General features: G+C 43.8%; 1 protein-coding gene across 19 annotated transcripts in view; it reads left to right on the forward strand.

The window, feature by feature from the left end:
- KALRN (kalirin RhoGEF kinase) overlaps positions 1–24,353 on the forward strand; it is a 656,959-nt gene that overhangs the window by 343,661 nt on the left and 288,945 nt on the right. For 15 of the 19 annotated variants that reach the window (XM_036353020.1, XM_036353029.1, XM_036353021.1 and 12 more), the window contains exons 11-13: positions 690–881; positions 13,512–13,720; positions 16,991–17,165. In XM_036353020.1, coding sequence (XP_036208913.1) covers positions 690–881; positions 13,512–13,720; positions 16,991–17,165 — 576 coding nt within the window. The remainder of the gene's footprint in view (positions 1–689; positions 882–13,511; positions 13,721–16,990; positions 17,166–24,353) is intronic. The other 4 variants (XM_036353027.1, XM_036353028.1, XM_036353039.1 and 1 more) reach the window with 1 other exon arrangement.

Consider the following 24,353-nt stretch of genomic DNA (forward strand, 5'->3'; position numbering starts at 1 on the left):
GGTGTGCATGCAGTAGCTTATAATAAACAAACATCACCAGACGGTGCCCCAGCCTTCCTGCAAGCATTAAGCCCTGGGCACGGAGGGAATAGCCTGCATAGCCTCACTCGGGCTGTGGCTGCCTCATTCTGTCAGCTCCCTGAGTCCCTGACCCCTTCCCCTCCTAAGAGATAGCTCTGTTTCAAAAGATAAACACTAGGAGTCACAAGGAACTCGAGGGAAAAGTCGAGCAAGTCTCCCAGTTATTTTTTTCCCTGGTGTTCGCACTAGAAACCCAGACGATCTTGGTGCATGAGGTATTTCCGACTCAGACAGTTACAGCCTGGGATGCGAGGGCAATGATGGATCTTCACAAGGGTCGGGGGTGGGCCAAGGAGCAGATGGGGAATGGGGATTCTAGCATGTCTCCTCGCTTCTTTCCAGGGCAGCCCTCCTCTGAGAAATCCCAGGGACCGAGGAGGCTCCTAGCTAGTGCCCGCTTATGTGCCAGGCTGCCAGGCAGGCTGCTAGCTTGGTGGGAGGCGGCAGGCAGGCTCCCCGCTCAGCTCCTCCGCGCCAGATCAGGGAGCTGTCGGCTCAGCGCCCACGCCTTGCGCTCCAGCTCTGGGCAGCCCCGGGTGGGCTGGGGGAAGGCGAGAAGCTCCCTTCGTGACTGCAAGTTGACTTTCTCTCGCTGTTGCTGCCGGCAGAATACATACACCAATGCAGACAAGCTCCTAGAAGCGGCGGAACAGCTGGCACAGACTGGGGAATGTGACCCCGAGGAGATCTACAAAGCGGCGCGGCACCTGGAGGTGCGCATACAGGACTTCGTGCGCAGGGTGGAACAGCGGAAGCTTCTGCTGGACATGTCTGTCTCCTTCCACACACACACCAAAGAGGTAAGAGCCGGCGGAGCAGGGGCATCGCCTGGGTCGGCTTGTTCTGGCAAGGGTCACGTCCGTTTCCCGGCATCATGACCCTCCAGCTGTGCCCAGGGTCCCGGTGGTCTGGAGTTCCCAGCCTCCTGATGTTGACAATATGAACACCTTGCTACTGATAACCTGTATGTAGCTCACAAACAGTATGGGGCAAAATTTCCTCCTCATCTCCAGCGAGGAGGGGGCCACAGAGACCGGTGGTTTCCAGAGTCTGCTGGAGCTGGAGATATTGGGGAATCCCTGGTATAGAAATAGTCACTATAGGGAGAAGTATAAGAGGATAGAGCCTCCCTTTCCACCCCACAGCCCGCTGCTCCTGGTTGCTGTGCCTGTCAGAAATTAGAGTCCCGCAGAACTTGGATCATCTTTGCTGCCTGCAAGAAACAGAGTTTGCAAATGTGCTCAATGTTATTTTATTTTTAAAAAACAGAAGGCTCAATCTTTATAATGAGCTCTGCCACAGGGGGATGCTAAAGGAGTTGGTCCTCACCTTGCCTGAGGGTGGAATGACAGCCAGTGAGGGAAAGGGACTGGGGGACGCCCCACACAGGAGGAAGTTAGCTGGGCTGACGTCTGGCCCAGTCCTGCAGGACGTGGAGACAGGAGAGGGGAGGGTGGGTGATGCTATGTTTTCGGCAGGGCAGAGGGGCCCGTAGAGAGGAGGGTTGCAAACCTGCGATTGCTTTACGTTTCTGACTAGCACAGGGCACTCTGAAATTGAGTAAGTGGCCAGCGAGGAGGCACATTTAGCATCTTCTATAATAACACCCTTGGCAGAGAAATTCATTAGGTACATGCATGCTTGCGTTCCCCCAGGAATTCATTTTAATGGAGTATTAATTAAAGTTTGATTGCTGCTCAGGAGAAAAAAATTAACCCCACTTAATTAAGTTGATTTTTGAAATTTAAAATGCATTAGGAAGCCTGGTTATTACTACTTCACAGGCTTCCTAACACTCGGTGGGAATGAATGCAAATCGTTGCAGCGCCTATCGGAAAAAAACATGAAAAGATGATGTTTTCTAAATGGAGATTCCCCAGGCAGATGCAGGGCTGGCGAGCTCCCTGACGCCGACTCTGCTTCCTCTCCATGGGACCACAGCAGCTCTCTGACTAGTGTCTGTGAAGCAGGGGATTAGCTTTAATCCAGGTTTTCCTGCCTGGTTGTCTGCTTGCTGGTGGCTCACCCCATGCTTAATAATGGTCTCAGAAACCAAAGGCATGTGTATTCTCTTTTAATTATGAGCCTGCAGATGATAGAATGGAGCATGAGTGAACCAAAGTCATGCTCCCTACGAGGGCTGTGCGGGTGCTGTCTGTACAGGGAGGGGGTGGACTAGGTCAGTCTCCATGGAAAGGCCACTCCTGAAAGGGTGACCATGGCTTCCAGGAGCCCTTTCTAGGTGCATGTCCCACCTTCTATACATGGAGCCTCAGATTCTAGGCCAGATTCTGCTGCTCCAGAGCCGTGTGGGCTTGTGCAAATCACTACATCCCTGGCCCTGGGTAGCCTCGTCTATAAAATTATGCAGTTGGGCTCAGAGGCCCTAAAACTCCTTATGATTCCGGTGTGAATTCAAGATTCCTTTCCTTTTCTTCCCTTCTTTTTTGTTACTTAGTATTGACAAGTACTAGTATGTTAGCTAGTACTTTTTTTTAAATTATATTTTATTGACTTTTTCAGAGAGGAAGGGAGAGGGATAGAGAGTTAGAAACATCGATGAGAGAGGGACATCGATCTGCTGCCTCCTACACCCCCTACTGGGGATGTGCCCGCAACCAAGGTACATGCCCTTGACTGGAATCGAACCCAGGACCTTTCAGTCCTCAGGCCGATGCTCTATCCACTGAGCCAAACCAGTCAGGGCTAGCTAGTACTTTTTTTAATTGGGTACCCACTACTTGCCAGACACATATATCATTACATGCAATCCTCATGGCAATCTTATGATACAGATTTTTTCCTTTATTTTGTTTTTTTCCATTAACATGTATCCCCCCCATACCTTCTTACACCTCCACCCACCCACGCCCTCCCCCACCATCAGCACACTATTGTCCTGTCCATGAATTCTTTCTCTTTTTTTTTCTTTTTTGCTCAATCCCTCCATACCTCCCTCAACCTCCCCTCACACCCAAGTTATCTGCCTGCTCTCTATCTATGAGCCTGTCTCTATTTTTCTTGTTAGTTCAGTTTGTTCATTAAATTCCACATGAGTGAAATCATATGGTCCTTGTCTTTCTCTGACTGGTTTATTTCACTTAGTATAATGTTCTCCAGGTCCATCCATGCAGTCACAAAGGGTAAGCTTTTCTTCCTTGTAACAGCCGAGTAGTATTCCATTGTGCAAATGTTTCACAGCTTTTTTATCCACTCATCTACTGATGGGCACATGGGCTGCTTCCATATCTTGGCTTTGTAAATAACACTGCAATGAACATAGGGGTGTGTTTACTCTTTCGAATTAGTGTTTCAGGCTTCTTTGTATAAATTCCCAGAAGTGGAATTGCTGGGTCATAAGGCAGTTCCATTTTGAAGTTTTTGAGGAGCCTCCATATTGTTTTCCACAGTGGCTGCACCAGTCTGCATTCCCACCAGCAGTGCATGAGAGTTCCCTTTTCTCCGCATCCTTGACAACACTTGTTGTTTGTTGATTTATTGATGATAGCCATTCTGACAGGTGTGAGGTGATATCTCATTGTGGTTTTAATTGCATTTCTCTGATGATTAGTGATGTTGAGCATCTTTTCAGATATCTGTTGACCATCTGTATGTCCTCTTTGGAGAAGTGTCAATTTAGGTCCTTTGCCCATTTTTTAATTGGATTTTTTGTTTTTTTGGTGTTGAGTTCTATAAGTTCTTTAAACTTATAAACTCCTTATTAGATGTGTCAGTGAATATGTTCTCCCATACAGTGGTTTTCCTTTTCATTTTGTTGATGGTTTCCTTTGCTGTGTGATATAGATTTTATTTTCAAGTGAGGGAACTCAGGCTAAGGAAGGAGCTTATGTAAGGTCACAGAGCTTGTCAGTAGTGCAGAGACTGTGCCTACCTTCCTACGTACTGCGCCCTTGTTCTGAACTGCTACCCACACCCTGCTGTCCTCCTTTTTCCGCTTGTGTCTCCTCCTCTCCTCTGCTCTACTTCCTTCTTCCTACTCCTTTTTTTCCTCTTTACATTTTCAAACCCCAAAGCAGGGGCTTGATGGGGAGGGTAGACCTTAGCTTAGAAATATAAAGTGTGGCCAGGGTTGCAGGTGTGGGAGATAGGAATAATCATTAACCATTGTTTTCCCACAATGTCTCTGAGACCTTGCTAAGCTAGGTCCTGTTTGAACCTGAGATGTGTTTTCACACTGAGACTCGGCTTATAACAGGGGTGGGGAACATCCGGAATGTGAAATCATTTGGTCTGGCCCTGCCAAGGCATTAGGGCTGAGTTAATTAAATGTTTGACCAAATAGAACAGGCTAATTTTTAAGTTGATAATTATGTAAGGCCTGCAAATGATGTTATAAATATCCAAATGGCCCTTGGTGGAAAATGGTTCCCCACCCCTGGCTTATAAAATCCATTCATATGAAATTGTACTGAAGGGAGCAGTGTAATACTGGGGGCAGGTGAAGAAAGAGAACAGGAACGAAAGTGTATTTAACACCTGCTGTGTGCTACATTATCTATCAAATCAATAGCCATGAGAATTGTCATTTTTATTCCAATTTTACAGATCAGAGAAATTCATATTCTGTCCAGGGTTTTGTAGCTAGAATGTGGTAAATGTAGGAATTGACCCCAAATCTTTCCAACTCCAAGGCCCCTGCTTTTTCTCCTTTGCCACACAGACCTTCAATAAAAGCCAGAGAAGAGAGACTGGGAGGCATTTTCTCTTGCAGGAGAACACAGGAGGCGGCAGGAAGTAACACAGTCTCTTTTCTCGGGATCCCAAAATACAAGAGAAATTAGGAGCAGTCCTGCCTGGATGCAGAAGGGGAGTGATTTTGAGGATCCAATAATCAAGAGATCTGTAACTCAGGTCAACAAATTCTGACTTTTTTTCAGGATGGAAAAACAAGCGGCATTTTCAGTAGCTGTCATGGAGTCCTAGAAGAGTATTTTTAGGGTTCAGCAGGGCTTCCTATCCGTGTGCTCCCTCCCAGCCCCCTTCCTGCCCCAAACCAGTCTGTCTGAGGCCCCCTTTAGGTAGAGGAGAGAGTAAGCCTTGTGTGTATGTACTTACACACCTGTGCCTTCTGTGCGCAGATGCATGTATATGCACCTGTACATATGCATTCATCGACACGTATAGGTTTTACTCACACACACACATGAAGTACAGCATGATCTTGGATGTCAGGAGATCTGATTTTCATATCCAGATCTTCACTTGGCATTCTGTGTGCTTTTGGGAAAATTACTTAATCTCTATTACTTTGTGATATTTATTATGATGATCATTGCAGAATTGAATACTACAATACTAACAGTTATATTTTTTCCTGGTAGAAAACTTCCTCCCAAATTTATCCTTAGAGCATCTCTGAAGTAGGCTTACTAAGGAACTTAAGGACTCAACTTGGGCTTCATTTTTCCTTGAAATTCTTCCCTGGTGCTTCCAACCTCCCACCAGACTGGACCGGAACACCATGTACATACCTCCATCGATGGTGCTGGGATTGCACTGAGATGATTGGCCCTTTGTTAAATCCAAAGTGCTCATATATACAGTATGTTTGGGGGTTTGGATGTGTGGCTATAGAGTCTGCTCTACATTCTGCCACTATGTCTGATCCATAGAGATGCTGAATAAATATGAACAGGTTTACTTGACAATGGAAAGCTAATCATTTCATTTTTTAAGGAAAATTTTAAAAATGGGGGGGAAAGAGAGGAAAGCTCATTCAATCATATGTTTGATCTACTCCAGTTCTTTGACTTGAACTCTGTAGACAAGGTATGTAAAGGGGCATGGGATGGGAAATCTAATTATCTATGGGAACTTTTTCCTGGGACCTGTGTAGCAAGCAGAAATGCATTATTAGGTAGGCAGAATTGAGCATCCTTGGATGGTCTGGTGAAGAAGGAACTCCTGTGGTTTGATCTTTCCATATTGTATGTAATACCTCTCAAGACCTGCCACCTCTCAAACCCTAGTAAGTGTGAGTCCTATTTGATCCTGGGCCTAATAACTTGTAACTCCTTCCTCTTGACTCTATAGACAAACTTCTGGCTTTTTACTCAAGGCAAGATTAGTAGCCAAATCTACAAATCTGTTAGGGAATTTGGAGTTGCTATGGTTGTTTTCCCCTCTCACAGTAAATAGAGTGAATGGATGATCTTACACTCAGTTTTACTAAGTGGCCGTGGGTGGCATTGGGGTTGCTGGTAAATATTGTCATAGATCCTTCCTGCTGGGTCATGGTTAACTCCTTCTTTCTTTCCTCCTTCCTCTTCTTTCTTCCTTCATACCTAACGACAGTTATTTGCTGAGTTTTTCTTGAGTGCCAAGGTATAATAGAATGTCACTGTAGGATGTAATTTTGAAGGAATTAAAGCCCCCTTTATAGGAGATTTCTGAGCAGAAACTGCATATCCATCTTCATAAATGATGTAAAACCTAGACGTCCTAGGACTCCCCAGGATGAAATTAATAACTTTTACTTTTGCCCACTTCCTACATCCAAAGATTTACCTAGTTAGGATCAGAGAGAAGACCGAAGAAAGATATGAGAAAGATACCCTCCAGGCTCATTTCTTCTGCAGACTGAAGAGTCTGCTTGATCCTGTTGGCCCTGCTCTGTGAATTCTTGCAACCATAGGAGTGTGGGTGGGGGTTAAAATCTTCTAACTATTTCATGGCAGTGTTATTCATAATCTTGAGTAACTAGAAACCATCTTAATTTTGCATGCTGGGCAATTTATCAATCAAACCATAGTGCATCTATATAGTGAAATACTTACTATACAGTCATCGTAAGTCATCTTGTCAAAGATCATTGTTGGCATGAGGAAGGGCTTGTGTTATAAGACATTAAAACACTGTATCTCCAACATGACCACACACATAGAATAAAGACTAGAAAGAAATGCGCAAAGAAGTTGGTGTTGAGTTATGGATGGTTTAATTTTTCTTTGCATTTTTTTGTTTTTGTATGTTTTCTTCAGTGAAAATCGGAGACAATCTCAAATTAAAACTTTCCATCCATACTTAGAAGAGCTGTGTGATTTAAAAAAAAAAAAAAAAAAAAAAGGTGACAAACATGTGCTTGGGACCTTCTTGTGCAACCAGAGCCTCAGCTATTAGTATGTATTATGCTGAACTTTCAGAGGTCTCCTTTTTGCCTGGGGACAAGGGCAGCTGGCTGTTGGCTGGTCTGGAGAGCCAGAGAGAATGTAGGAGAAGCATTTACCCACGTCCTCATTTTTTTTTTTTTTTTTGTCCGGGGAAAAGACACTTATAGTGTCATCTGCTCTTCAGATATTGTCTAGTCAGAATTCTCTTTCCTTGCTGTGGATCCATGGAAATACTATAATTGCTGGGCTTTCAAAATATCCACTGTTAGGTATTTTTGTAGTAATAATATGAAAGTCAAATAACAAAGGACTGTGGCCAAAATAATCAACGTCAGCTCTTTATTAGACTGCTCAATTAAATGCCCATTTCCATTTGTTTTTAACCTAGAGAAATCACTCTTCCATGCTGTGCCCTGCTCAAATAGGTGCGCGTGTGTGCGCGCACACACACACAAATACCACAGACACTCATACATGTACATGTTCTACCCACCCACTCTAGAACCAAAACAAAATCCGTCTTCCGCAGGGAATGATGGCCTCAAGGACAACACAGCTTCACTCCCTATTTCTGCTGCCAAACTGCCATGGTGTTTATGTAAAAAATAAAAGCTGGTAGTCAATGCCAAAGAAAAACAGTCTCTTCAAAATTAGGGCTGGGGTGGTTCATATTGTGGAATTGGCGCTCCTTCAACATCTCCAGGGGTCAGTCTTGTGGAGCAGCGATGGTGGCCAGAGCTGAGCAGCAGCCAGTCTGCAGGAAAAGTAACATTACCTCTTTTCTTAACCCGTCAGCCATAAGCCTGTGGTTTCTATAAACCTCCCTCCCACGTCCCCTGCTTCCTGCCTTTTCAGTGGCCCTTCAGTCAGGCTGCCTCACATGCAAGCATGGGCTGGCCTCTCCTGAACTCATTGGTTTCACTCTTAAAGCTAAGCTTCTGCAGGGCATTGAAAGGCTCCCTAAACTCTATGCCCCACTACGGCTCTGGAAATTCTCAAATTAGGACCATTCTTTTGGACGCAGATATTTTTGGCCACAACCATATGTGTTCTCTGAGAAAAACACCACATGAAGCCATCTCAGTGTATATGTCAGCAGGGACCAGGCAATCATTGCCAAGCAGAGAGCAGTGTCCTGCACGAATGGGGCACGGCACAGGTGCATTTGATCAAGAAGAGGGGATCTGGAAATGGCTGAAACAGGAGATTCTTTCTGGGGAGCCGGTGGGTTGATGGAGAAGGTGCAGGGCTAGCAGAGGGTAAACAGGAACCAAATTGGGGGAGGAACAACCATGTGCTTGCTGCTATCAAGCTCCCTCCCTCACTCCATAATTTTACCTCGTTCTGGCAATTATTAGCTTGTGATGGTTTAAAGTGGGGATCCTTCTGACAGGATCTCACTGGTTGCCTGCTAATTAGTAAATTATTAATAGAAGTGGTTCTCTGATTTGGATTCTTTTCAAAGCAATCGATGCAAGTTCTCCAGGGATAAGTCATATGGACACATAAAGGGAAAGAGACCTACAGGACAGTCAGATCGTAGAAAATTACAGCCTAAGTAATGGACAGTTGACCCTTACTCATAGTTTAGTGACAATGATGTTTATTTCTGTCCACTTTATACACCCGAGTCTGCAATTTAAGTTTGCTGCCACCAGGGGGTGACTGTGTGCATATGGTCCCCTGGAATTTCAAGTAGCTTTCTACTCAAACTTTCCAGGTTGTACTAGCGTCTTAACTTGTCAGGGAAGTCTGGTACTCACTTAAGTCTGGTCATAGTGTCTTAACACAGTTACCCTCAAACGGGTGTTACACTGTCTGGACTTTGGATGTCTTGATGTCAAAGCTGTGAGTGCAGTTTTTCAGTTTAAGGAGGCATCTCTATTACTGCCTCTGTCTTTATATCAGCTATGGAGGGAAGCCATAGCATGTGAGACCTTAGAGACAATCTAGAAAAACCACACACATACACACACTCACTTCATTTTAAATATGAAGTAATTGAAGTAAAGTAGCTTTCCCCTGGTCAGAGAACTAGCCAAACAAGGGCAGAATCAAGAATTATCCTCAGGCCCTAACTGGTTTGGCTCAGTGGATAGAGTGTCAGCCTGCAGACTGAGGGGTCCCAGGTTTGATTCTGGTTCAAGGGCATGTACCTTGGTTTCGGGTACATCCCCAGTGTGGGGTGTGCAGGAGGCAGCTGATCGATGTTTCTCTCTCATCGATGTTTCTAACTCTCTATCCCTCTTCCTTCCTCTCTGTAAAAAATCAATAAAATATATTTTTTTTAAAAAAGAATTATACTCAGTAAATATCAATTCTATTTGAGAACTCCTTTCCCTCTGGGCTTTTTGTTTATTTGTTTTGTTTTGTTTACAGAAGGGAAAATAGAGAAAGATGTCAGGGAGCTTTTGTCTCTAGTGCCTTGGTCTCCTTCCCTGTCTCTGCATCAAATCATCTTCCCTCACTAGCCATTTTGACATTTTATTCTCTCGAAGGTAGACCTTCCTTTCCTCACCAGTCTGCTAACCACTGGGCTGTGCAGCAACTGGTCTTGTACTTGCTTGTTTATCTCTTAGCTGGTTTTCCTCAGCAGAAGGTTTTAACTATGGGAGACAAGAGTTTCTTTATAATGTAGTGGAATATAGGAACAGAAATCTGAAAAGTCAGTTCCAATTCATTCATCAAAGAATATTTAGAAGGAGGACACTTTTTTCTGATTATATGGACTTGAGGTCAGTAGGTGTTCTCAGATGTCCCTAGTCTTTTTGTTTGTAACTCTGACACCTTGTTGTTGTTGTTTTAGCAGTTTTTGTCTTTGACTCTCTCTACAATTTAGCGCATGATCACCAGGAGGAGTGTCATGAGTCATGGTGGATTTCCTGAGAACAGAATGACACTTTCTTCCTAGACCTACACCAGAGATGGTCAAGTTTTTATTGAGGAGGGGAAAGGACCTCCAAGCGATGAAGCCATTAATATAGTTTAAGGATGGTACTGACAACAAAATTACCTTAAATAAAATAAAATCCTCAAGATACTTCTTTGCCTCGTTCCTGTCTCTCTCCCTCCTATATCAGTGAGTACCAGACTTCCCTGGCCAGTCTTCAGTCTCAGTCCCTGCACTGCATTGAGACATCGAGTTAGTTTTCTCCTCTTAAATTACCTGCTCCACATCCACAATTTTTATCCCTCTTCACATTTCTCTCCCTCCTTTCCTTTCCTTTCCTTTCCTTTCCTTCCCTTCCCTTCCCTTCCCTTCCCTTCCCTTCCCTTCCCTTCCCTTCCCTTCCCTTCCCTTCCCTTCCCTTCCCTTCCCTTCCCTTCCTCCTTCCCTTCCCTTCCCTTCCTTCCTTCCTTCCTTCTCCCCACCCCTCCTTAGAAATATCTGAACTTTCCAGTCTCTAGGCCAGGGGTGGGGAACCTTTTTTCTGTCAAGGACCATTTGGATATTTATAACATCATTCACGAGCCATACAAAATTACAACTTAAAAAATAGCCTGCTATACTTGGTCAAACATTAATTAGCTCACCCCTAATGCTTTGGCAGGCCCAGACCAAATGATTTCATGAGCCTTATACAGCCCTCAGGCCGGACGTTCCCTACCCCTGCTCTAGGCTTTCCTTAGACATCTCAGGACAAAGCAGTAAAAACAGAAAACAGAGGCCCAGCTCAGCCCAGCATATTGAAGAACCAAATCCATTGTTGATCTTTTATCAAATCCAAAATGAAGGAGTAGTTCAAACTTTCCCTCTGCCTGCTATTCTCTTGAAGGTAGACCTTCCTTCGTACCAGAAAGTGTGAAGTAGCATTAAGTTATAATGACCAATATCCGGAAAGCCTGATTTCATACAAATTTGAAATAAATACATTCATACTTATAGGAATATGTATTCCAGCTTATATGTTCTGAAAAACTTGTTTTGTGTTTTTATAACAAAAAGCTTATTTGTAAAGAAAATAAATTGAACTAATTACAACCAAATTGCCAGCTGCTAAATGATGGGGACTCTGACTAATAATAATTTGGTTATAGCTATCATCACAATGCTACAGGCTTATTAATAAGGCTATATGTTTATTGAAAGCATTAATAATAAGTATATCATTCAAGCCTAATAATCTTTGAAGTGAGCAGGTTCTTATTTTCCCACTTTGCAGATTATGAAACTGAGGCTCAGAGAGGTTCTCACCTGTTTAGGAAGGACACTCTTTCTATACCGTTATTTTCTACCTCCAGGGCTTATTAATCTTGTTAACTCATCTTCTTCTCTCTCCTAAGGAACAAATAATAACTTGTCCAAAATCTGAAGACTGTTTTTGTCTATTATTTCTTTTCTCGCCTTTTATTACAAAGGCCATACCATGATTTCCCATATAAACCAAATAGATGAAATATTCTCAAAGTGGATATTTATCTATTTTTTAATTGATTTCAGAGAGGGGAAGGGGGAAGAGAGAGAGAGAAATATCGATGTGAGAGAGAAACATCAATCAGTTGCCACCCATATGCACCCTGACCGGGGATCGAACCGCAACCTAGGTATGCACCCTGACCAGAAATGGAACCCGCAACCTTTTTTGGTGTAGGGCCGTGGTCGGCAAACTGCAGCTCGCGAGCCACATGCGGCTCTTTGGCCCCTTGAGTGTGGCTCTTCCTAAGCCTTAGGGGTACTCTAATTAAGTTAATAACAATGTACCTACCTATATAGCTTACATTTAAAAAATTTGGCTCTCAAAAGAAATTTCAATAGTTGTACTGTTGATATTTGGCTCTGTTGACTAATGAGTTTGCCGACCACTGGTGTAGGGGATAATGCTCCAACCAACGGAGCCACCTGGCCAGGGCCTTATCCATGTTTTTAACTTACAGAAGGTTAGAACCTGAAAGTAGCTAACAGCTTCATTTTATGCTTTCCCCAACCTATTTTACACATGAAGCCATGGCGAGCAAGGGGATAGCAATTCACTCAAAGGCAACAGAAGTTATGGGAAGAACAGGAGCCAAAATCTACATATGTTGACTCCGTCTATCAGTTTCTCTCTCTCTCTCTACTGTTTTCTTCCCCTGGTAGAGCCCTGAGCTTATCTTCCTGCTGGCCAGCTGAAGTTTCCGTTTCTAAGCAGACATCCGACTCATCTTTCCTCCTGTCATTTATGAAAATGCTCAGCAAGGGTAGTTAGAAGTGGAGCACTGTGGCAGGCCATTGACGACCTAGTTTCAGTATGAGGAAGAGCTATCAATAAAAGTTTTCAGTAATTCAGTTCAACTCTACATCATTCCCAGTGCTTATTCTGTTCAAAACACTGTACTAAGCTTTTTTTTTTCCTTAATCCTTACCCGAAAATACTTTTTCCATTGATTTTTTTTTTTTTTTTTTTTTTTTTTTTTTTTTTTTGAGAATAGAAGAGAAGGAGAGAGGGAGAGTGGGAGGGGTGGGGGAAGACAGAAAAAAACATCCATGTGAGAGAGACACATCAATTGGTTGCCTCCCACATGCACCCCAACTGGGTCTGGGGATCAAACCTATAACCCAGGTACATGTCCTTGACCGGGAATTGAACACGAGACCCTTTAGTGTGCAGGCCTATGCTCTAACCACTGAGTGTAGGCTCAGCGGCCAGGGTTACACCTAGCTATTTTAAACTTGTCTGACTAGTAATATTCTGACTGCATTTCATCATCTTGAATATCATGGGGGAAATATACTTATTTAAGATAAGATACCTCTTTTAGCATTCAAATTTCTAACCAACCTAGCAATCCCATAAAGAACAAAATGATTTAATGCAGCATATATTTCCTTAATTAGACTTCATTTGGTTTTTATTAAGTATCACATTCTTCTTTGCATGTTAGCAAAATGGTGATAAATTTCTAGGAATTGACATCTAGCTGTCTGGAGGAAGTGTGTGGAGCCCTCCCTTCCTCCTCTCTGAAAGATAAAATAGTATTTGTTCATCACAGTCTCCTGTGCTTCCCAGTTTCTTCAAACATGAGTGATCTCCCTGCTCTAAGACCACCAGTTTCCCTGAACCACCAGGAAGCTAAGCCAGGGGTGCCTCCCATCCTTAGGGAATGCAACACTAACGGGGTAAACTTAGCAAAGATGGGTAATGAATCTCAATGTAGAAGCACAAAGCGACCCCTAAGCATGCTGATGAGGACAGTCTGACATTGCACTGCCTGGGTGAAGGTAGGTTGCGTGGCCCCAGCCTGACTTTCTTGCCCTTGCCCTTGCCCCAGCCCTGGCCTCTCCTGTCTGCCCTGAGTGGAGTCTCTGCCCTCTCCCCACAGTTGTGGACATGGATGGAAGACCTACAGAAGGAGATGCTGGAGGATGTCTGTGCAGACTCGGTGGATGCGGTCCAGGAACTGATCAAGCAGTTCCAGCAGCAGCAGACCGCTACTCTGGATGCCACGCTCAACGTCATCAAGGAAGGCGAAGACCTTATCCAGCAGCTCAGGTCAGCGCCTCCCTCCCTGGGGGAGCCCAGCGAGGCCAGGTCAGCACGGGCGGTGCTTTCCAGTGGGAAATGCCTCAGACTAGACACGAGATAAGTCATGTCCCAGTCTTGGCTCAGCCACAACCAGCTTTGTGGTCGTGTGTGATCTTCAGTGTCTCCATCTGTCCAATATAAAAATGCCTGCACTGTATGCAACTTGAGTTTAAAATGAAACAGTAAACAGAAAAGCGCTCATCTCCTAAAGCATTATTTATCATTCATGATGTTATTCGGCAATCAATAAGTCACATAAGTACAACAGAAATCAGCAAAACTGAACAGAAAAACAAATAGCCTCTTCACTAAGAATTATGGCGTATTTAGTCACATGGAGAAAGGGCCATCAGGAATATAGTGTTCTTTGGATCCTGATCTCAGGTTGAACTCTGAACTCCAGTGCCCGAGTCAGCAAAATGTGACCCAAAATGGTTGGCGTTGGCCCACGTGGAGTGTGTGGTGGTGTCCTGCTCTGTTCTTCGTTACCCACTTAGGACCTTCCCACCATTCCTTAATGCCCAGATAACAAAAACCTTCCTGTGTCAACACAAACTAGCATAACTAATAAGAAAAATCTTGTCCCAAACCTCATATTTATTTAGAATCATTCGCACCATTGCCTCCTTTCTGTTGGTGTTAGCATCTAGTTTCCTGCTCCTGTCAAGGGCCCTGACTCAGATAAAGTGTCATGAAGCCTGGAGCAGGCCCTCCGCAGCCAGCGCTGTGCCCAGGTGCTGTCTGAATGGGGCTTGATGGTGCTAATGAGACCTGCCCGCAGGGACTTGTTCCAATCCCAACATCACTGAGTGCCGAGACCTCTGCCAGCTCCAGACAGAAATAATCTCATCAACAAGTCCCAGCCAAGCCAGGACCTGAGGGGATGACTTCAAGTGAGAGGGCTTTCCCCCATATCAGTTGTCTAATTAAATAAACAATGAGAACTTGCCTTTCAACGTCCCTGGCACGTTTTTCTGTTGGAAATTAATTATTTCTACTCTAAATATGCACACGAGATGTTCTGAATCTTGCTGTTGCATACTAACAAGACAGTCTCTGTCCCTTGATCCCTAGATTCATCTTCATGAATACATAACACATGACAGTTTTGTCTGCTTACCTAGGAAACTCCACTGTTCTTTTTTTCTGAAGAAAATTACAAATAGCGGGGCAGGCACTTCACCTCTCTGGGTCTCAGCTGCGTCGTCCTTGTGATTAAGGGGCTCACTCCAGATCTGTCAGCTCTGAGATTTTGTGATGGTTTTGTGTTTTCTCTCCCAATACTTTTCACAAGCTTGGCTGATTTCAGTCTCTGTGGGGCTGGGTTTGTGGAGATGCCACTTGCTCTTAACAGCTGCCAACTTGCACCCTAGCTAAGGGTGGAAGGCTACACGGAGATGGTGGAGGCAATGACGTGGCCGATGCCAGTTCCACAAGTTTAACCAAGGATTTCAGAGAGAATCATAGGCATGTGACTGAGACCCACTGGTGACCATGTATTCCCCGCCCCCCCCCGCCCCCCCCAGCCTGACTCTAGCCTGGGCTCTTCTCCCTGACAGAAAGACCAGGCAAACAGAAAAAGGGGTAAATGGTGCCTCATGGGCCTTAGCTGGCTGCCTCACACACACCGGGCACACATTTTTTGTAGGTCTGGCACTCATCACTGAAGTCCCTAACGTGGCTTCCCATCCTCTCTGTGATTCCCAGTGAGTGTGACACTGATGTTGGTGCTGTGCAGAATGGTCAGAAATTATGCTCTTCCTTCTAGAAGGTGTGTGATGTAGAGAGACTGAGAGGGATTGTCAGAAAGAACAGCCACATCCTCCCAATAGCAAAGCTCTCAACAAGTGCATAATGCATAGAGTGAGTACATCGCTATGTGACTTGTGACTGGGGGTGTCCACGCAATGGTGGGTTTCATGCCCAAATAGGCTAGGGCTAGGAGGTAGAATTGGGAGCCATCTGAATGATAGTAGGGGAAGCTCTTGACAAACTGGTCTTAAGCTCCCTTCAGAAGCAGGTAGTCTGAGCTCAGATACCACTGCTTCTGAGACATACACAGACACAAAGGCCTGGTTTTCAGAAAGCTTGCTGATGAGAGGATTCAGAATGAATGCTTTCCCCCTTGTCCTCTGACTTCTTAAACTTTATAAGAAAGCAAGATGTTGCAAGATATTGAATGTGCCCATTTATTTCAAGTGTTAGGGCTCTAGCTTACCCAAGGCCCTATGGGATGTTACCTTCTTAACCTCCAGTTCTCCTTATGTCATAGTGATCTCTTTGGAGGTCTCTACCACCTCACTTCTTTGAGCAAGACAGTGTGTTTATCTTGTGGTTCCCCTCTACAACCTGTAACCCCCTTACCCCAATACTTCTGTATAGACTCAGAAAGTGTGCTCCTCCCATCTTCCTGGCTGGATTCCACGCCCAAATCAGAATCCACCCTCTTTGAAACCTTGTTGCTGTCCCAGCCTCTTTAGCCCTTCCCTCTACACTCCCCAGTTGAGCCGGTGCCCCAACCAGCACCTGATATTTCACTTGTGTCCTTCCAGGAGTAATAGTAGTCCATACAGCACGTACCTGGTCACAGAGCACGTTCACATACACTGTCTTATTTAACAGCAAGCTGTGAAGTGAGCAGGGCAGGGATTATTAAGTCCACTTTACAGGAGGCAACTGGGGTTCGGGGAAGTCATTTCCCAAAGCTACTAGCCCATGTGTGTCAGAGTGGGGACTTACTCCAGGCTTGCAGCCTGCAGGTCCCGTGCTGTCTAACTACAGCTTGGAACCTGTGTGAGGACAGCAGCCTGTAACCTGGCATGGCATTATGAAGTGGGTGAATAATACTGGCAGCCATGGTCTTCCTTTAACAACAACACTGGGAAGTAAAATTAGGAAGTTTTATTTTTATTCTTTGTCTTTAATGTGTCAACTCTTATGCATTGTGTTTAATGTGTCTACTCTTATGCATGTGTATGTGTGTGTGTATAAAACTATACATATTAGAGTACACATATGCATGGAATCATTCCATTTCCCCAATATTTTATGCTCTCCAAGACAAGCTGCTGTGCTGTGAACCCCAAAGAGGATGCATGTATCTTTGGTTCACCTACTCAGCAGATGGTGCCTGGCTCACAGCAGGAGTTTGATAAATGGCTGTCACTTGAGTAACTCAGCTGATTCCCATCCACCTTGTTCAGAAGAGGAAGGCCCCCTGCTCCTCTATCACTTCTAACATGCAAGGCCCCTCCCTCCTCTCCCCCTCTGCCACAGGGACTCCGCCGTGTCCAACAACAAGACCCCCCACAGCAGCTCCATCAGCCACATCGAGTCGGTCCTGCAGCAGCTGGACGACGCACAGGTGCAGATGGAAGAGCTCTTCCATGAGCGGAAGATCAAGCTGGACATCTTCCTGCAGCTGCGCATCTTTGAGCAGTACACCATCGAGGTAGGGCCGGCGGCGGGGGAGCGGTGGGAGGGAGCCGTGGAGAGCGCTGGGAGGCCTGCAAATGGCCTGCTGCCTGGCCAAGGGTGCTGCCCCAGGATTGAGGAAGGACGCGTAGCTTAAGGAGAATGGAAGGCTTTTGCATCAAGGATACATTTATAGAAATCAGCAAGTTCTCATTCTGCCTTGTTATAGTCCTCCGTCCCTCTCACCTCCGCTGCCCAGTAGAGTTCCTCTGTTTTACTGTCTGGGGATAGCTTCATTGAGGAGGTTTTGGTTGCTGTGCTTTGGACGCTTGGTACTTTGGTTCCTGAAAGACCATGGAGTTGACTGTGTGGGGCTTGAGGTAGAGTCCTGGAATTCTTATCGTCATGAGTAGGTAGGTGTTAAAATTAGATCTTCTCAGTTGATGACTGTAGGTCAGAGATTAGCTGACATCACACAGCATCCAGGAAACCAGGAGCCACGGGAAGGAAGATCTGTGTGTCCTCAGTTTGCTTTCTGCTTATTAAGAAGGTAAGTCTGTGCTCAGGCCATTTGGTGGTCATCGCACAGCCTCCTCAGTTCATTCTCAAAAGGTCAGAATTGGGTGTTCTCATATAGTCATGTCCCCTTCGTGATACTTGTTAATAATGTCAGCCCAAACAATATCCACCGTTTGTTTGTTTGTTTGTTTGTTTGTTTGTTTGTTTGCTGTGAGTCAGTAACTAAAGCCAGGGCAGTAGGGTTTCTGGGGTGTGGAGAGTATTAGACACTCAGGTGCTTTGTCCTTCTCAGGGAGGCGGAGGGTTAGATTAAAAGCATTATCTTCTTTTTGTTCCCGGCTGGTGAGGCAAAAGGAAAATTCAATTCTCTATCCACCTTTATAAAACTTTGTTTTGCATTTCTACCATCTTTTCCCAGTTGGGGCTTCTGGGTGTCTGGGACTGATCTTTCCAACAATAACTGTGGAAATTTCCTTGGAATGGGTTTGGAAGGAAAACGTCTTTTTTTAATGTTGAAAGCTCCAATATCCCATCCCTCAGAGGACGAGAAAACCGTTTTGGCAACAGCTGCCCTTTTTTTCAATCCTGACCCCAAAAATGTTTATATTTAGAATAGAAACTGTGAAAGACAAGCAGTCCTTCCTATTGCTTCCTCTCTTACCATCTTTCTCTTCTCATAAACCTAATACTCCTGCCTCCCCAGAAGCCACTGTCGTTTCTTGCTCTAAAGGTTCCTTCTGGGCCATGTGGGACAAAGGGAAAGATTTAAGTCTTTAAATGTGGATTTAAACTATCCTTTCAACTTACTCTATAAATTTAGTTGAACTTATTTATACTTTGTATTTTTAGTTTAGTTTGAATCTACACTCAAAAGGATTTCAGGTGTCAAGTAGTATTAAACATATATTGAAAGAACAGTTTAAAGGCCAGTGGGAAATTAGAGATATTAGCATACAGCAAAGAGTGATTAGGGTGGACTTCATAGAGGCAGGGTGACAAAGGCAATAAAGACGGGATAGAGGGGTGTGAGTTCTGAGTCTTTGGTAATTGGGAGTGAAACTCACAGAAATAAACAGAGGTTGTATTCGCTTGCAGTGATGTAGGCCCCAGGTGCTCCCATGGTCCCTCCTCAGTTTCGTTTCACCTGTAGAGAATGAACACATCTGAACACATCCAGGGAGGACCACGTTAGCAGGTGTGGCGATTTTACTGTTGTGTTCTTTATTTACTCTCCTGTCGTTCCAGGTCCACATCAAAAAAATGCTCAAGGGAAAGGAAACAATCTGAGAGTTGGGTGTTTACATGTTATTTCATTAGATGGCTATGGTTTTGAGGTCAGGGTTGCTGATTTATTTCCGGAATGCATTGTTTTCTTCGCTTTGCCAGGGACTTCACACCTGACATCAGCTGGAGGCATCACAAGGATGTGTTTGCCTGCAGTTGATTCTTGGAAAATCCATTTTCACTCCTGAAAAAGAACCCAAAATCTGTGCAAAAAAAAAAAAAAAAAAAAAAAAAAAAAAAAAAAAAAAAATTCTTTAAAAAAACAGCTAGCTGTAAATCAAATGGATCTTATTTAAATGTTGCAATAGGGGAGCTTGACATTTAAATTATGGATTTGCATTCTTCAGCCTCCGTCTGTACTAAAACCCCCCTCCCACCCTGAATCCCGGACAACTTAGACAGCTGGTTGTGGATGCTGTAGAGGAAAAATGGAGCCATAGTATGAGGGCCGAATAAAACGAGAGAGAGAAAAATGGTGATGAGGCTCTGTACCCTCTGGATTAGGCAGTGAAGGGGTCTTGTTCCCCGTTTGGCATGTGGCCCAAACCTTGGGGGAAATGCTGCATTTCATCCTAGATAAAAACGGAAATCCTGCCAAACCTGTAGAAAAGCTCTGCTTCAAATCAGATTGTCAGAAGTGATTTTTAAGGGTGATGAGATTATTTCAAATTCCAGCTAGAGTTTCACTGTGGGGATGAAGAGCAAATGTCCAGAGAAGTTTCAGAATGTGAAACCGAGGGTGGTTTCTGTAATGAGACGTGTCGGCGCTGACATAAGGCAGGCAGGGCTGTCACTGCAGGGCCAAAGCTGTGCTCCCCCCATAAAGGAGGGAATCTATGGACATACTCTGAATTCCTGGGGATTACCCAAGAAAACCAGAGCAGGTCTGCTCCCCAACATCTGGAGATCTAAGCCAGGCTCCTTAACCATGTCACTGATGGCCAAAATGGGCTAATTAATTTAAGAATGAAGGGAGTATAGGAATTGCTGCACCGCTCTCCTCCTGCCACTAAGAAAGGTGTAGATGGCTCCCACAGTGTAACCTGGGACAAGGCCATAGCGTTCCGCCAATAAGCGTGAAACTCTTCCCAAATGGATTCAGCAAATGTTCAAAAACCAGGACTGCAGCTGCATTCCTGCCATACCTTTTTTGGCTCCTATAGATGGTCTATAAAGCCTTCCCCTGTGGGGTCAGCCTCCCTCTATGAAAAACATTTTATATGAAATGGTTATGACAAAAGAGATGCTTCACCGAATACAAGTAATGCTTATTTTGTGGTGGTAGGAATATGGATAGTATTTTCTTGTTTTTGATGCTTCCGTGCATTGCCAAGTGTTCTACAATTAATCAGGATGATCAGAGAGAAATAAAAAATATTTTTAGAAGCAAGAACAGCCCAGTGGTCTCCAAACTCTTTGGTTTACACGGCCTCTCAATAAAGTAATTTTGAACTTGTGTCCCCCTATATATGCATATATAATAGTGTGTAAATTACACATGTCTTACATCACCGACTACTAATCTCAAAACTCAATGTGCCCTTAGGGCAAAGTTCTGCTTCTTCATTATATGTTGTGGTTCCATACTTCAAATCCTCTTCTGGATCATTTCCAGTTATGTGTTTGGCCTGGTTTCTTGACAGATCTGATTAGATTGTCAGTGTTTCTTTACCCCATCATGTGGCCGACAAAGAATTCAAAGTTCTCTTGTGCTTTCATGATTAGTGTTATCTGCAAGCTGCTGTCTTTGAGGAATTTGTTGAGCCATGTGTCTTTTTGCCAAGGTTAGTTTAGTTAAAACTAGATAGTAGATAAATCCATTTAACTGGACACATGAAAAGAACAATAATTTGAAACGTGATGCAAGCAACTGAACAAATGAGCCACAGTCAGCCCCTCTGCAGTGGGGCGCTCCCCCCCCCTCCCGTCCCTGAGGAGCCCACCCCTGTCCCATCATCTGCCAGGTGGTTGGACAGACTCCCTCTACCAGTGAAAGTTCAGGGAATGGCTGATCATTTTTATTGGTTTGATCTAATAATATACATGCCTATAATATAACATATATGTGCATATGTATAGGCAGAGAACTTTTCTCGCTGTTATCAATGGATAATCTTGAGCATCCCCTGGGTGGGCTCACCTGCGTTGGAGAGGACTAGAAATGACACCAAGAAAGATACTCTACATGAGGGACTTTATGAAAATGGGTCACAGTTATGGTCTTTCTTTTAAATCTCTGACTCTGTTATTACAAAGTTTGCTCAGTGCACCTAAAAATTAATCTGTACAATTAACCTGAGTGAGGAATCGAATAGCCAACTCTAAATCCATAGGATCCACGTTAGGACAAGTTGGGACCAGGCTGAGGCTGGAGAAAATGGCCTTCAAGAAAGAAAATTCTGGTCCTATCAGGTTCGGCTCAATGGATAGAGTGTCTGCCTGCTGACTGAAGGGTCCCAGGTTCGATTCCAATCAAGGGCACATGCCCGGGTTGTGGGCTTGATCCCCAGTAGGGGGCGTGCAGGAGGCAGCCAATCAATGATTCTCTCTCATCATTAATGTTTCAATCTCTCTCTCCCTCTCCCTTCCTCTCTCTGAAATGAATAAAAATATATTTTAAAAAAAGGAAAGGAAAGAAAAGAAAAGAAAGAAGAGAAAAGAGGAGAAAAGAAAAAAGAAAAAATTCTGCCTGGAGGAGAGCAACCTGATTGTAATTTACTGGTGGTCTCAACTCTTCAATTGGTTGTATGCAGAGTCCCTTAGCATTTTATTTTTGAAAGAGATCATTCAGTCAACCTTTTATCTGATAGAAATTCAACTCGATAAACATTTAGTGAGTTCCTACTCTGTACCCAAAACGATGTTGGGCATTGAGGATACAGCCCCTGGCATCAGGGGACCAGTTGGGGAGAAACACAGGAACCCAACCATTGTCCTGTATGATGATTCTATGAAAGGGAGAGGCTCATGGTTTGATGGAACATGGAGGCAGGAATGCCTAGTCTGTCAGGCTGCCCACTGAAGGTTTCCCGAAGAGAGCTCACCTAGAGGACAGGTACAAAGTTGGTGGCCAGGATTTGGCATCCCTGGAGGATGCACCCCAACCTCTACCAGAATGTTTCCAGAACTCAGAGCAGAGGATGGGGGGCGAGGAGAGACAAGAGGGAGCTCAGGATTTCTTCACCATTCTACACTTTGGTCCTGGATCTGCTCCCTCTTTTATTTGGCAGCCTGAACATGTTTAAAAATGGTCGTCATAGGCCTCTTTTCCTTTATCTGAAAAACGCTGGGATTGTGTAAGTTATTTCTGCAGTCCCCTCCGACTTTAAAAATTTGATGACTGTTTCATCGTCAGCCCTGCTCTGTGGTACATATTTCCAATTCATTTACCTCTTTCTGATGTGACACGGTTTCCAGACGCCTGACTCCCCTGTTCACCTGCTGCCGAAGGGACTCTAGTTAGCTGCGCCTGGCTTACTAGACACACCTGGATGTGGCATGTTCAGGACACCGGCACCTCCCAGTGCAGCCCAGGAGACAGTAGCCTTTTCAGTGACTTCATCACCAGTCTTGTCTAGGCCTGTGCTCTCTTAAAAGCCACTGGTTGTTTTTTCAAGGTAATTGCTTCCAATATGCTGACTTTCTTATTAACGTAAATGAAAGCTTTTTATATATTTTCCTTCTCAAATGCTACATTTTTTTTTTTTTGCTGGCCCAGTTCTTCAGGTTATCAAAATAAATTTAATTTATTGTTGCTATAGCACTGGCCGTTCGAAATATTGACCAGGTTAGATGGGGCTTCACTTTCTCCTGTACTAGGTGTTTAGCTTACAGGGGAGAAAATAATTCTGACACTGAGGCATTGATAAGCACCAGAACGCGTGAACAAAAGATGTTGTAGGAGCTCTTCAACAAAGGGAGGTCTTTAGAAAACAGAATAGATTCCTACAAGTCTCACACTGATTAAGAAGCAAAGATAAGGACAAAATAACCACTCAAGATCAGTCATGATTATATCAGAGATTTCAGCTTTAATCGTGATGATAATGAAGAAAAGAACATGAAATTGGTCATAAAACTTGTTCAGTTATCCAAATGATACAATTGGAATAGAAATTAGGTAGCTGAACATTGGAACTCATCAACTACAGCATGTTGCAATATGTTCTTACATTATGTTGCCAAAACGAAAAACAACTGAGTGTATTTCTTTCCTGCCAAGTCCTTTTGCTTTTCCAGAAAATTCTTGTTATATCCCCAAAGGTCTTCATATAGCTACATAAAAAATATTTTAACTCTTTAGATGGATCACATATTTCTAAATTAGGGAAATAGTATGATATACCTTTAAAATAATCTACATTAGAATTCACTGATTTCATCACTGTGTAAATCAATTAACAGAAAAGAACTTTACATTATATTCTTAGACAAGAAGAATAGATGACTATGGCAATTCAGTTTATTTTAACTTTATAGTGGTAACCTATATCAATATACAAACCCATTATAGATAAAGTAGTTCTTCCCATGAAACTGACTGTCTCTCTCACTGCAATATGTATTTCCCTACCATTCACAACGTGTAGGTCAGTGCAGAATATTTAGCTTTCACTTTTCTCATCCTAGTAAAAATAATGACATCATAAAACAGAAATATGCTCATTTTGCCATTGCCAGTCCATGAATTTCAAAGCAATCTCACTACAATTAAATGCCTTGGACCCTTTCTCCCACTCTTAGTTGGAATGGGTTTGGACCTTAATGTATGTAACATATGGGATAGATATACACATATACATATATTACATATATATATATATATTATATATATATATAAACACACACACACACCATTTGCTGAGAGACATGATGGCACAGTCATCAGTATGTAGTGTTTTGAGTTAGCCTGCCTGGGCTTAAACCTGTTTCACCAACTTTACTAATTGCGTGACCTTAGACAAATTACTTGGTTTCCTCATCTTAGAAATGGGGATGAGAATAATAATTCTTGGCCCATCAGGTTATTAAGGATTTAATGAGTTAATACATAGAACATTTTTAGCAAAGCTCCTGGCACTTAATCAACACTTAATGCATTGTAATTGGCATTGTTATAATTATGCACAGTATATTTTCATATCTGTTTTTGCTTCCATATTTTAAGCAGTCAAATAGGCCATCATATTACTCCCCATTGTTTCTCTCTGACTTGGTTCCCAGGTCACATTGGGGAACCCCTGAGTGCTCACGCAGCTGCTGTGAGAAGCAAAGGCATCGCTCCTGCCTACCTGGGGCAGGCTACACTTCTGCCTGCTGATTCTCCCCTCCCACCACTCACAGCCTAATATCATAGTGCAGATGTGTCTCCTGCTCATGAAAAATGCCTCTAAGGGGTCATAAACTTCTAGATAGGTTAGCA

The sequence above is a fragment of the Myotis myotis genome, unplaced genomic scaffold (genome assembly GCF_014108235.1).
Source record: "Myotis myotis isolate mMyoMyo1 unplaced genomic scaffold, mMyoMyo1.p scaffold_m19_p_2, whole genome shotgun sequence".
Taxonomy (NCBI): domain Eukaryota; kingdom Metazoa; phylum Chordata; class Mammalia; order Chiroptera; family Vespertilionidae; genus Myotis; species Myotis myotis.